Below are 14600 nucleotides of genomic sequence, written 5' to 3' on the forward strand. Positions count from 1 at the left end.
CATTTGTAGACTGATACCAAACTGTATCATGGGAACATGGTCATGTATTTGGGGGATATAATACATGACAATTGTACTATATAAATCCTCATAGTTCAAAAATCTGAGAACTACAATAAACTAAACAAAAAGCTCTATGTGGGTTTGTTTAAAGTCAATATCACCATGTGCCTGAAACCTAATTGGGTTAAAGTAATAGATAACAGAGAAAGATGTTAAATGAAACTGAAAATTATTTCTAGAATCTTATTTTATAAAAACAATATTCTGAACCTTATTAGTTGTGAGAATGTAGCTTTTAATGTCAGAGATGAGCATAGAGGGAAGTAGAGAGGGAAGATAATGATAAAAATTTGATTTTTCTGTTGATTTTCACTGATCTCAGATTTCTGTTTTAATGAGAAAAGAAATGCTTAAATTTCAAACAGTAGAGAATTAAGGAGAAAGAGAAGCAAAGAACATTAATTCATATTACCTATTCTTGAATAGTGGCATTGAGTTTGTAGGAGGCCATTCATTATGTAATCTAAGTATTTATGAAGCTAGATACACAGACACAAATAGACACACACAAGACACACACACACACACACACACATGCCAAAAGTGAAGAGTAGAAAAATTTGTAGTAGTTGATCATACATACCACATACCAATCCAATCTTTTCTTTAGATATTCAAGATGAAGTACAGAGTTGTCTCTGAATTTTCCCAAAAAGGCAATCTTCCCAGATAAAAATGCAAAAAGCTGTTATGTTTATACAGAATCACTGTGGCCTTGCTCTCTTTCCCATTTTCTTTCTTTTGAGACAGAATCTTACTTTCTCTGGCAGGTCTGACTCTTCCTATGCAGCTCAGACTGATCAGGACCTGTCAGAAATTTTCCTGCCTCAGCCTCCTTAGTTGGGGTTGGAGGCACGCCCTACCACTCACAGCTTTGCCTTGCCTCTCTAAACTTGGAATACTTCTTTATGGACTTAAAATGTAGCAAGAACAATTTAATTTCAGGCTTATTGTAATCAGAGGCTAGCCAGTCTCAATTTCTTCAGAATATAAACAATGATAAATGTAATGTAGGGTAATGCCAGTTTCAGGACAGATGGATTTCAGAGTCCAGAAACATACTAGAATTTTGTTATGAATAATCTCAATGGTAACCAACAACTTCCTCTATAATACACCATTGGGTCATGTGCATTGCATCTGTTATGGCTTGCTACTTTTTCCCAGAAAACTGTACTCACAGTTAATAGAACTATACAACAGTAACAAAAGAAAAAAAAAGATATTATTTTGATCAGGATGAAAAATTTCTCAATAAAGGCGTTTCTAAAACACATTCAAGTAAATACCTAAAATCTTTTCTTCTCTTTCATCTATATTTTAAGAGATTTGCTTGTTTGTTTTTGTTTGGTTTAGTTTTTTGAGCTAGGGTTTCTTTGTGGAGCCCTGGCTGTCCAGGACCTCATTCTGTAGACCAGGCCGGCCGCGAACTCACAGAGATTCATCTGCATCTGCCTCCTGAGTGCTGGGATTAATATGTGTACCACCATGCCTGACCATTTGTTTATTTCTTCATTCATATATTCATTAATTTTGTGGATCTTAAGAGATTTTTAATGTATAACCTCCATGTTGTTTCTTATTTGATCGTTATTGTGCCTATATAAAAACAAACACTTCTAACAAAAGGACCACTTTTTTAGGGCTATGCTCCCTCCTTGGCATTCAAAGATGAACTCTACACTAAATCTCTACTTCCACACTGCTTAAACTAAGGCCAATTTCTCTAAGAGACTAATAATTAATAAAGGTATTCTTTTAATGTACTGAAGAATCATGATACAGTGAACTGACAAAACTATTGCAGGTTTGAAGAAAAAGGGGAATCTATGTCTTTAAAATCAATTCTTTGTACCCAAGGATGATAATTAAACTGCCTCCATGAAATAAATATCTATCATCTTTGCCTTTTCAGGGAAAAATAATTTATGTCTTACTTACCCACGATGAAATTTCATTGGATTGACATTTACCATTATAATAAATTTACATAAGGTAACATTAAATGCATGGTATCAAACATGGTTTTCGAAATGGACATACATAAAGCATGAGATTATTTGCTTTATCATGTAATCTTATTTACCATATCAAAGTCAAAATAACATAAAATCAATTAAATTGTACTAAATTAAAAAAAACTATGATGAAAAGAAAAATATAAACACAATACTAGGAATGCATGTTGAGGAAATATTACAATGAGTCACAGTAGAAAAAAATAAAACTTATATTGTTGTTCCTTTCATTTAAATAATTACATAAACTTAATATAAAAAAATTGCTTTGCTTTGGAGGGTATAAATTTGAATGACCATACTTGCAATTTGATACATCAGTTAATCAATAGGCATCGGTGTTTTATGATACCTTGTATGGCACAATATCAATGGAGAAGTGAAGTTAGCTCCCTAGGCTTCTGGCTGCTTTTCAACCCAGGGCAGTCAAGCTTGATTTTTCTTCTGTGATGCTTTCCATTTGTGTGCTGTATGGCATGGTAATACTTACCTTTGATTGACTTACTGCTATATATTTTAGTCAGACTAGACATGGATTCTTGTTATCTGGCTATGTTCTCTAAAGGTCTCTGAATGTCATTAGCATACAGAAATGGCTCAGTTATAAGGCAATCAAAGGAAGAAACTATGCATTTGTAGGAATGAAGGAGTATAACCTAATATACAATATAAAGATCCATAGTAAGAAATGGAGCTCTCTCTCTCTCTCTCTCTCTCTCTCTCTCTCTCTCTCTCTCTCTCTCTCTCTCTCTCTCTCTCTCTGTGTGTGTGTGTGTGTGTGTGTGTGTGTGTTGTCTATCTCCTAAAATGAATATGTACAGTGTGATCTTTATAAGTTTGGCATATCACTTAGACACAGCACACTGAATCATCTATTTAAAACAATACTGTTCCTTTTGAGGAAATGAAATGAATAAACACTGGAAACAAATACTTCTCCTCTATTTGAACCTGGATATTTAAAGCATATGAGAACAATCCTGATTGGTAGCCCATCACAAACGTCCCTTTAACAATGCTCATTTTCTAGAGACTAGAGAGTAGCACACATTCCTTAATTCTGTCCCCAAACATCAATCTGTATACATAATTTGATGGAATATTTTATTATGGACCACTATGTATTAATGTGTGTTACTTGATTGCAGTAAAGTGCTCTGCTTCATTGGGGTAGCTGTTTTAAATGGAATAGTATGCATGAAGGATTAACTAGGATTCGTTATAAAACTTTAATATCATCACTCCAACACAGCATTTGGTAGAACACCGGAGAGCCATCAATATACAGGGCTTTCATCCTAGAAAGCAAAAGATGTTTCTTTAAGGGTAATTGAAGGTAACTTTCTCTTGAGGTAGTATTTCAACCCCCAGTCCAGGAAACATTCTTTAAATGTGTGAAATTCTTTAATCCTTAATACTGGGACACTTATCTATGGTTTTACTGCTTACAGTAATGCAGTTCCAAAAGAACGCACTACAGAGAACTCCTTAGCAGCCAGACCTACTTTCCTCAGCTGTTTTCTCAGCCAACAATGGGAATATTTCTAGGAACTAACAAATCTGAGAGAAATGAATCCAAATTTTGGAAAACAGAGAATGAATTATGAGAACCAAGAACTTTAGTCCGCAGAAACAAACAAGTAAGTCTGCAGATAGCTGTAAATTGCAAGAAGACAACAATTATTAATACTGAAAAAAGGGGGCACTATTGATGTTTTTGTTTTAATTACTACAAATAAATATTTGTAGACAAAGATTATGTAACAGACACCTTCAGATCACTAAGCTTTAAGAATTAGAAGTAAAACTCCCTTTTGAAGCATTTCCTTCTTGCTTCCCCATTAATGTCTCCAGTTTAGTCTACAAGAAGTCCCCTTGCAGACCCATGTAGGTAACTCAGTGTTAAATATCGATTAGTCTCATAGTTATTGGTATATGTGGCAGGTGAGGGGCAGAGGCAAAAGCTTGTAACAAGGAATTATCATGGTGTGAAACCACTCCTGCCTCTTGGGATGAGACTCATTTTTAAGAGTGGAGATAGCATGCTATTTCAGGATCGTTGTGTGGGTGAGAAATTTTTCTGGGGGAAAAAGTAATAAAATCCAAAGGACAGCCATAAATCTATCTAAATTACCATGGAGATGACATTTGGATCAACCTTCAGATGGTGTCAACATTATTTGCTCTACTTTATATTTTAGATGTTTCCGTGTTCAACTTCCTGTAGGTGAGCCTGTGTAAACAGGGTTATGTCACATGACCATATTTTGCATTCACCTAAGGATTTGGCAAGGTTTGTTTGAATTAAAAATAAATAAATAGAAAGAACCCAAAGTCAATAACATGAAGTCACTTACTATAAGTGCTGTCCTCGTCTTTGGTACCATCAATGGTTCCATCTGCCTGCAGTTGCAAGTGGTAGCCCTGTCGGCTGTATAGTTTGGTAACTATACCCTTAAGCTGAGGCTCTGCAAAGAGAACAATGGTTTGGGTCAATTGATGAGACTCCGGATTCAAAAATTCTAATTTCATCTACAACTTTTAGTGGGGAGAAAATCAAACTACATTTTCAAAGAGTCCTCTGGAAGAAAGAAAAGAAGCAAAGAAATGAGAAGTTTCTGAATAAGCCTTAGAGTATCCAAAGAAACATTTGATTTCTATTTCCAAATACTGGTAATGCACTGAAGCTTTTGACAAAGCCCACTGTTTGATAGAGCTGGTCCTTTGGCTTAGTCGCACTCCACCTCATTAAACACTCTGAATGGGTTGGCAAATGGCACAGTCCATCTTCTTAATAATGGGTTACTTTTCATGTGGAAGAAAAATAAATACAAAAATAATTTAGAGTTGCTTACCAACCAGGTGCCAAAATCCACCAGTAAAGATTTCCTTAAGAATCAACCCAATTTATATAAATAATTGCCACCACTCTAAGAAGGTTATATATCTAACCTAGAATTTCATCAAAGGACCTGAATCTAGAAAACTGAGGCTTCCGTTCAAGACAATGAAAGGGGGAGGGGGAAACAACCATTGCCATCCCTGTCAGATTGTTTTTTTTTCTTATGGGAAATGGACGTGAAAAGAACAATTTCTTTTGATAAGGAGGAAGGAAATTAAATCGTACTGATTTTCAAATTTGATATCAAAAACATGATTATCCAAAACATAGGTTCTTGATTAAAATGATCTTCAATTATGAATCACCATAGATTAATCAAGCACTTAATTTATTTATAACAGCCATGATGTCTAAAATTTTCTTTTATTGAATACAGACACCTTCATTGAAATAATATTTATTGGAGTCACATAATCACACATTGTAACTGCTTACGTCCTTTTAAAACAAGTCTAATTCACAGCTAATGCATTACAAACTTTGTACAAACCGAAGATGTATGCCTGCTTTCCATTCCAGGGTGTGTAGAACACACAGAGAAATAACTGATCTACGAGTAAGTCTGGTTTGCTGTAATACTTGTCAAGTAAAAGGTAAGAAAATGGTGCGAATGATTCATTTGGTTAAGAATGCTCCCCCTGAAGGTCTGTCTACCTTGACGCAACCTGATCACCTAAGGCTTTCTGAATTTCTCCTGTTGTGGGAATGTCGTGCCACTCTTAGCACTGAAATCGTTCAAAAGGACCCACAACCTAAAAATGATTTAAGTCCCTTCTTTCCTCTTGCATTTATTGTCAAGTAATCAGTTTTAGTAGTCTGACCAGATTACTAAGATCTTTGACGCAAGGTTCTAGAAATATTTCTTCCCTCACCCCATCCCCCAGCACACGTTTCAAAGCTGCCCCACAAGTCAAGTCTGTCCCGAAAAGAAATGGAATGTCTAAGCAGTGGAAAGCTCATATTCCCCTGGGAGTGATGTGTGGAGTGGAAGGGTCTGGCAGGCAGAGATGAAAGCAAGACAGGGATTCCCTGGGTTTTCCAGGAGGGGTGGGCAATGGTGTCAGCCCTTGTAATTTCTCTTGCAATTTCCATACCACACGACAGCTTGTCTGAGTTACGCCTTCCCTGAGCCCACGGGCAGGCACACTCATACACGCATGTGACATGTCTGAAGCTGAGGGCGCACCTCCAGGGCAAGCTATGCTCCTGGGCTCTGTGCCTGTCCCAGGGCAGTTGCAATGCAGCAAGCCTGTTAACTGTTACGGAGGCAAAAAAGCAATCTCCTTCCCACGCACGCACACCAGCTAGGGGGCCTCATCTGCACAAGCTGGGCTCCAAACTCACCTACGCTTCCATGCCACCCCCAACCCCCTCCACAGCCATAAAGTAAGAGAGGGGAAAAGAGAAAGGCGAAAGCCCCTTCCGACCTGGTCTCCTTCTGCGCCTCTTCTTGGAGCCAAAGAGTTTGACCCGGGAAAAGACGTTTAACTTGTTTTTGTCGCAGCTGGTCTTGCCTTTGCTGGGGCTGCTGACACACTTGCAGGCATTGGATTTCTCGCGCTCGCGGGCTTGTCTCTTTTGCCGGATGAGCGAGCTGGCGATAGCCGCCGCCATGGCCACGACGCCCACCACCACCACTTCTTTGGGGGCCCCTCTCTGTCTTCGCCTCCTCTTGCTCCTCCGCTGCTGCGCTGCCACCGGCTCGCGCCTTCGCCTCCGGGGTCTCCTTAGCCTGCACTTGCTTGGCCCGGGCTTCTGGGCACTCGGGCTTCAGTCGAGGAGGGGGCTCAGCATGCCGTCCGAGCTCCTCTGACGATGGTCCGGCTCCCGCGCGGGCTCTGGCTGCTTTGGTCCGAACCGACGCCACAGCCCCGGGCCGGGATCGCAGGCGAGACTGGCAGGAGGCAGAGAGCTGCGCTTGTGACTGCGTGCGCTCGGCCCCTGAGCCCCGAGGACACTGTGCAAGTCCGAGCCGTTCGGGTCGGAGTTTCGCGGCACCCCCCGCCCTGTGCCGCGTGGAGGGGGCTGGAGGAGGGAGGCGGGCGGAGGGAGAGCGCGCGGGCGGGAGAGAGGCCGCGGGCGCGGGCGGCAGGCGCGAGGAGGGAGGAGGCAGCGCACGGGGGAGCGCGCCCTCGCCCTGGCCCCTCCGGCGCTTCCACTAGTCCTTGCAACTTCTCGGCCTAGGGATCGGCAAAAGTTGGCCCGTGCCAGCTTTTCCCCAGGGATCAAACAGGTAATGGCCTGGCATCGTCGCTGTGGATTGCTGCTCTGGGCGCGGCACAGTCGCAGCACAGGAATTCAGTCGCTGCAGGCACCCTCCAGAAGAGCGCGACAGCCTGGCGGCGGCCCCCTCCCTGCCTCGGCGGCCCCTCCCTCCCGGAACCCAGCTACTGGCTCCCGCCCGCCTGACGCCCCCAACCGCCCCACCCCCCAGGTTCAGAGTCCGGGTTCCTGCTAACACCTGTAGGGGAACACACTGCCCCATCATCCAAAGCCCTCCTTCCCCTAAAAGGGGCTCTGGGAGAAACGATGATGGAGGCAGTCCTGGAATGAGATAGTTGCCTTGCAGAAGCTGAGGTTTGCTGGCCTTTGGAGCTGGGAGGAGAGGGGCGGGGGTGTAACTTGAGTGCAGGTCTCAGAGTTAGCCCCGGCCTGAGCCTTGGGAAGTTGGCCAAACTCCTGCACCTGGCTCAGTTACCGCCCGCATCCCACCAGAGACCTGCAGAGGTATTTTGCATGGCGACACTTGTAGCCCTTCAGGAGAGGAGGCCAGGGCTTACAGACGGGATCAGCCCCCACCACAGTGGCAGCAGCAGGCACTGCAGAGCTGCATCCGCACACCACGCTGCCACCCAGTGGTTTTTTGCTGACTTTTCATTGCTTGCCAATGTGTGCTGTCCAAAACCAGTTTTTCCTCATCTGGCCATTTGGGAGCCACGCAGCGAGCCTGGGCATGTACCACAGGCAGTATTGGAAAAAAAGCAAAACTCAGATCTTCATTTAAGCTCGATCTCATCTCCTGTTTTCTGATTTCTTCTCTTAACTGCGACTCAAAACCAAGAAGGTTCATCTATCCCCCAGTTCTGGAATTAGCTTGGCCTTTTGCTGGCTTGGTTTGTATTCAAGAGTTCTTTCCTTAGTCCTTGTAAATGCAGGAAAGAGACTAAGAGTCCATCCACCTCTGTACCTTCAGACACTGTTACTTTACTATTTTATTTGATCTCTGAGGCTAAATAGAAAGCTCCTAATAGGAAGGCTGCTCCGCATTTTGGGTACTGGATTCCCTCCTCCTCATATCTTCAGAATTTACTTAACCGCAAAACCAATTATCAGCTTGTCCCAACGCTCCAAAAAAGCAAAGGATACATCAGACTAATTCACAGGAGGGAAGACCCCTGTTTTGTTCCCATTTTGCCTGGAATGCCTCCACAATTGGTACTCCTCTTGTTCACTATAATCCCATTCCCTACACTCAGTAAAAATGCATTGAAAATAATTGATGAATGAATGGTTGGTATTGATTCTAAGAGAAAGAAAAGAGCTACTGGCTAAATTTCAGGAACTATGGAGAGAAGTAATGTCACCAAAAGCTAGATCAGAAGAAACCTTGACCAGGTCAGATAGTTCGGATTTGGGATGGGCTCACTGGAGTACCTTATCCAAGGACCTCTGTTTTCTAACATATCTCTTTTGGGATCCTGTTCCAGGGTACAAAAAGGCTAAACAAGGACACAGTTTTTATTTAAGAAAGGAATAGAATTAGGAAATGTTAAAACGGTAAGAATTGGGGGATGTTACAAGAAAATGAGACAGGCTTTTCTACACTCCTTTTCTTTCATTTCTCCAGGAAAACTATTACCACTTGCTCAAATAGCCACAAAATATCTTCAGAGTGCCTGTAGATTTATTGGCCTATCTGTGCTGGATATTGGCAGTGAACAGACCCATGGTAGACTTCAGCATATAGAACCAGGAGGGACAATTATCGTTACAAAATAGCAAGCACAAATGTGCAAATCTCATCTGCTCCCCTTCTAATTGCTGTCTACCACCAACTTCTTCCTTTTGTTTTTGACTGAGAATTGAATTCTATGACATGAGTACATGAGTCCACCAGGCCAAAGCTGACAGCTTGAGCCCACGGGTATTTGCAAATGCCTTCCCTGCTCTAATCATTTTCTTCTCAATTACTTCTATAAACTTAATTAATTAATTAATTAATTAATTAATTAATTTTTTAAAACAGGGCATAGCTCGGCTGTCCTGGAACTCACTCTGTAGAATAGGCTGGCCTCGAACTCAGAGATCCACCTGCCTCTGCCTCCCAAGTGCTGGGATTAAAGGTGTGTGCTACCACCAGAAAGCCTATAAAGTTTATTTTTTGCTATTGTGTTAAATATAAAAATTAAAACTATGACTGGAGTTTCACAATGTTTTAATACATGTATGCATTGTGTAATGTTTAAATCAAGTTAAAACATCTAATCAAACATCATTGTGAAAATATGAGAAATTGTTTCTTCTAGATTTTTGAAATATACAGTACATTATTGTCTATAATCATCCTACCGTACAATAACACACTAGAACTTCTTTCTCCCATCTGACTGTTACACATCGATCAACCTTTTCCCCCATTAATCTTGCTAAATCCTAGACAAGAGGAGTATAGAATAAATAAGACATATTCCTTGTTGGCTCCCAAAAGTTACTTCTACTTCTTTATATTCCCTACCTCATTGTTGTTGATGAGACTGGAATAAGGTGTCTCTAATTTCCTGTAATCTATCTTCCTATAGACCACATTCTCCTCTCTCTTCCAGTAACATGTCTGTGACTGGATGGTTGGTTCAATCCAGAACATAAAGAAAAATATCCTTGGGGATGGATAGTTGGCTGAATGGGTAATACCATTTGCTGTTATTGCATAGAACTCAAGTTTGGTTACAGGCATGCATGTCAGGTTGCTCATGGAGATCTAACACAGTCTTCTGGCCTCTGTGGGTACCCTCCCCAACATGTGGTAGACACACAGACAAGCACACACATGCACGTGCTCGCGCACACACATGTACACATGGGCATATACACATAACAAATGGGTCCACCTAAAATCATATTATCCAATTAGTTTAACTATAAAGCAGGCATTATTTATGCTCTCTTAACACCCATTTCTACTTTTCAGGTGCTTAGTAGTTCAAAGAAGGGCATTAATACCAGTTTCAAATCCTTAAAGAGGAATTTTACCAAAGCCCTATCCATCTGAAAAAGGTAAAATGATAGACAGAATTGCAGCCCGTCCTAGAAAAGCCCATTTGTCTTTTCTTTCCTCTCCACTGCCACCTCAGACCAATAGAATGGCATTTGAGTGGGAGGAAGAAAAGAACTCTCTTTTGACACCTGCCTTCCAAAACACCCTTTCCCCTGGCTTGCTTTATCCACGACAGTTCTGCTATGGGATTTTTGGATTCCCTCCAGATTCAAAATTTGAACTCTTCTAGGCTGTGTGGGTCTATTTTCCTTTGTTCCCCAACAGAGCTCCTATTCCCTATTGCACCCACCAAGCTCCCTCCTTGACCACGTTCAGAAAAATGTGTTCTTAGCACTTTTCTCCATTTCCATTCCTAAGGAACTCTATTCTGCACCCTGCTAGTCAGGAGACTAACTGACCGTGTGACTTGGGTGTATATGCCATTCTTCCCATTGTGAGGAGTGTCTTAGTATCAGTCACTTTCAAGTTGTATTCTTCAGCTCCCTAAAAGTACATGACCATAAAATAAGTTCCTTTGACAATGTTTTAAACATAGCAGGTCTACTTTCATCTATTCTGTGCACTGCGGCTCATTGTGTGATTTCTTTTAAAAATAAACATAAAAATTCAACTACTAAAAACAGAATGCTGGAAAATGCCTGGATGAGTTGCTCCTTAAAAGGCTTTTTAGGTCTGTGAGTCTTAGCTTCATTTTGTGTACACCACTACTCTTCCAACTGCCTTCTCTCCTAGTACTTGCCACCTTTCTCTCCCCTTCCTACCTTGCCAAAATATAAAGTGTCACTTAAATCCCAAAGAAAAATGCTTAAGCCCCTTGGTTCCCTCCTTTGTGAGTTCACTTGAGAAGCAGGTTTGTAGCACTGTTTTCCAAAATTTATGGGAGTTACCAGAGCGTAGAATACTGATGTTTCTCTGCCAGTGTTTTTGGCAGGCCTCAGATGAGCTTCGAGAAGCTGAGGGGACCTGCTCTCCAGAGGCTTCTCCAGGAAAGAGACAGAAACTCAAACAGATGTGACTGTGATGAGCAAAAAGAGAGAGTTGAGACAGCCTAATCAGGAACAGCCTCAGAACCTTTTGAGCAGGAAGGAATTGGCTGTCTTTCTGCAACTCTGAAAATTAGAGATTTCAAACACCCTTCCTTCGTATAGATAAACACGATCACAGCCACTTGCCAGCTATCTCTCCCTCTCTTACTCTCTCCCTCTGCTGCTGTTTCTCTCCTAACAGTTCATCAAAATCTCTCCATAGTCAGTTACAGGTCAAGAAGTGTTAATGAGCTCTGAGAGAGGGAAGGGGTTCAGAATCAAGTGTACAAGGTCAAGCAACACTAAATAAGGTATGGGTGGTAGTTAAATATAGACCAGCAAGTAACACATTGTATGTTCTCTCTAATTATGTCCATAAGGCTTCCCCAAAGCCAACCAGATAGAAATACAAATGAGGAGCTTAGAGAAAAACCATTAGAATGGATTGTTGCCACTTAACTCCAAGCAGGAAGAAAAATGCAATTTAAGGAGATTTTATCAATGTCGTGCTGAAATTCCAGGTACAAAAAAAAGTGACAATTGTATTCTATAACATAACCTGGCACATTTATTAGCTACCAAAGATTCTCTCCTAGTCAGATCACTTGAAGGAGTTCTAACTTCAGGAACAAAAGACTCCAGAACTAATTTTTACAGAAATCGATTAGCTGTCTTGATTTGCATTCAGAATGAAAAGCCATGGGACCCTCTGCTTGCACCACACTAGGAAGGTGGCTTGGTTTTCATTATGTCTTTTCTCTGAGATCATTCTTTTAATACTTAAGCCATGGAATTTACTCAAGCCACCTCTGATTTATATTTAAAATCAATTGAGAAAACACTGATTAATGTTGATCCTTTAAGAAGAAAATCCTATAACCCTCATAAAACTTTCATTGTTAAGTCACAATTTATGAACATTAAGATCATAAAACCCTGATGGTATTAATCATAGCTATGAACTCAGCACTTCACCATTTAATTAGCCACGACAGCTGCAAAGTGGAGAGTTCAAGGCCTCTAGTTACCTGCTTGGCCATTTAATCAAGATTGCTGAGATGCAGATTCCTCCTTGATCATCCAGAGAGACCATAAGGAAATGAGCTTGAGTGTCTGTCGGTATGTGTAGATTTACATTTTTAGGAGGCCAGCGCTCTTTGCAGAGGACAAATAGTGTAATTGTTGACTGATTTTCCTTCTATGGGAGCTTTTATGATATAATAGACACTTCTTCCATTGAGGTGGGTGTAAAAATATTCGTAACACTGTGTTCGTTCCTGACCCAATGAGCTAGGTTATCCAAATACAACATTATAGAAAAATGGTGGGAGTATTTGAAGAAAAAGAAGACAATCTAATTTTTCCGGATCTAAGTTAAGCTATTTCTGGAACGAAAGTTACTAGTAGAAGATGACCTAAACCCATGACTTGAGAAAGGGAGTATAGATTTGTAAACTGTCAAATGTGCATTAATATTTAGCATATGGGACAGGGCTCAAAAGCAGTGTAAAGAACATTGGTTTGATTTCCTATTTGCCAAAATCAGTGTGGCTACTAGTTTTCTATCAAGAGTTTTCATTTTGTAAAGGAAGGAGCAAAGGAAATAGGAAAATTCTTCAGGACTTCCTCACTACTTTCCAACACAAGACCAGTATTCTGGCAGAACCTTCTGAAATCATTGGAATTCAAGGAAGAGGTGAAAGATGCATCAATGGCCAAATGAGAACTGTGTAGATGCCCAAAGTGGGTATTACACTCTCCACTCTGCTTTAACATTTTTATCAGGGTCTCAAATATGCTGGAACCTAATCGATACCTTGGATATAAATGGACAAAGCAGTGCTCTTTGAAAATAACCTATATAGTAGGTATTATCATGATTGCCAGTTTGCTGGTGAAGAAAGTGAAGTCTAGCGAGACTAAGTGTTGTATCAGTGGTTCCCTGGCAAGTACCCAAGTGGCAGTGCCAGTATTTAAACTAGGAATTCTCAGCCAATAAGATATATGTGTACAAGGCTTTCCTCCTTGGCACTGGGTCTGGAATTTGGGTTGCTGAAGTAGTGCCTGGATATGGCTCTATCTTGGCTTGGGTAAGTGAAAAAGATAGAATATATCATGTTCTCGATTGAATTGTGTTTTTTCCTTTGTTTGATAAAAGTGAATTATAAAATAAATAAAAGTGAAAATAACACAGGCAGACTATAATAATAGTTCATAATACTTTTTATAATAACTTCTTAGAGTTATACTTAAATAAAACATCACTTTTTCATGGAAATTCGGTTATTATAAACCACTGCTTAATGTCACTCTGGGGATTCCCAGTCCAGAAAATAATTTGACACTAGGATGGGGCCTGTCTCTCGTAATCCAGGGCTTGTGAATGCTATGAGACCCAAAGGAAATTTTCCAGCCTTTATCTCCATCACCACTTAGCAGAGACAAGAAGTTAAAGTACTCCCAATTCTCTCAGTTCTTTTCATACAGGGAAAACTGGCTTTCCACAGCATAAGCTTTTTTTGTGCCATCTGCTTTCAGCTACAGGAAGCTTGAGTTCAGCCAAAAGAGAGAGAAATATTACACACAGACTATTTACTTCCATGGTTGGAAACCCATGACTATCCTTTTGCAATCAAGGGTTTCTCCAGTATCCATTTTCACTAATTTGCTCTCACTTTTCCCTTCTGACAAACAGCAAAAAGCACAATCAACTGACTCAACTTATTTGGTTAGTTATCTGGCAACTACTGAAGACCTCAAGCAATTTTAAAACTGGCTTTCATAACAGAGGGTGGATGTGCACCTTAGATTTCATTTTAGAGAAGAGATCAGAGGCATGAGAGGTTAAAAACTTCTGACCTGGACCATTTGTTCACTCTTTCATTTATTTATTCATTCATGATTTACTTAGAATTATTTTCCAAGCACCCAAGGAATGCTAAGATGCTAATATCTATAACCTACTGAGTATTATTAACTTTACCTTAGTTAGTAGTCTAAGTACTTTATTTGCTCATATAATGTGTACAATAACCTTAAGGGTTTAACCCCATTTTCCAAATGAAGAAATTGAAGCAAAGAGAGGGTAACTAGTTTCGTCAAAAGTGGCAAAACCAGGATTTAAATTCACACATACTAACTTCAGAATCCTTATGCTCTTCACTGTCTCTTCCATGACTGTTCCTGGCATCAAGTGAAGGTCTGATAAAAGTTCAGAAGTAATTAAAATGTAAACATAAGAAGCACATGCATTACAGATACTAATAGATAGAAGCACAACTCTACTCAGTGCCCAGTGTGTTGGGGGAAGAACTTCC

The 14600-nt window shown here is 40.6% G+C and overlaps 1 protein-coding gene across 5 annotated transcripts in view; it reads right to left on the reverse strand.

The window, feature by feature from the left end:
• Fgf13 (fibroblast growth factor 13) overlaps window positions 1–14600 on the reverse strand; it is a 514465-nt gene that overhangs the window by 74550 nt on the left and 425315 nt on the right. For 4 of the 5 annotated variants that reach the window (XM_028854229.2, XM_028854231.2, XM_028854228.2 and 1 more), the window contains one exon: window positions 4439–4549. In XM_028854229.2, the coding sequence (XP_028710062.1) occupies window positions 4439–4549 (111 nt within the window). Of the gene's footprint in view, window positions 1–4438; window positions 4550–6410; window positions 6687–14600 lie in introns of those variants that run through there. The other variant, XM_028854230.2, reaches the window with a different exon arrangement.

This window comes from Peromyscus leucopus, chromosome X, assembly GCF_004664715.2.
Source record: "Peromyscus leucopus breed LL Stock chromosome X, UCI_PerLeu_2.1, whole genome shotgun sequence".
Taxonomy (NCBI): Eukaryota; Metazoa; Chordata; class Mammalia; order Rodentia; family Cricetidae; genus Peromyscus; species Peromyscus leucopus.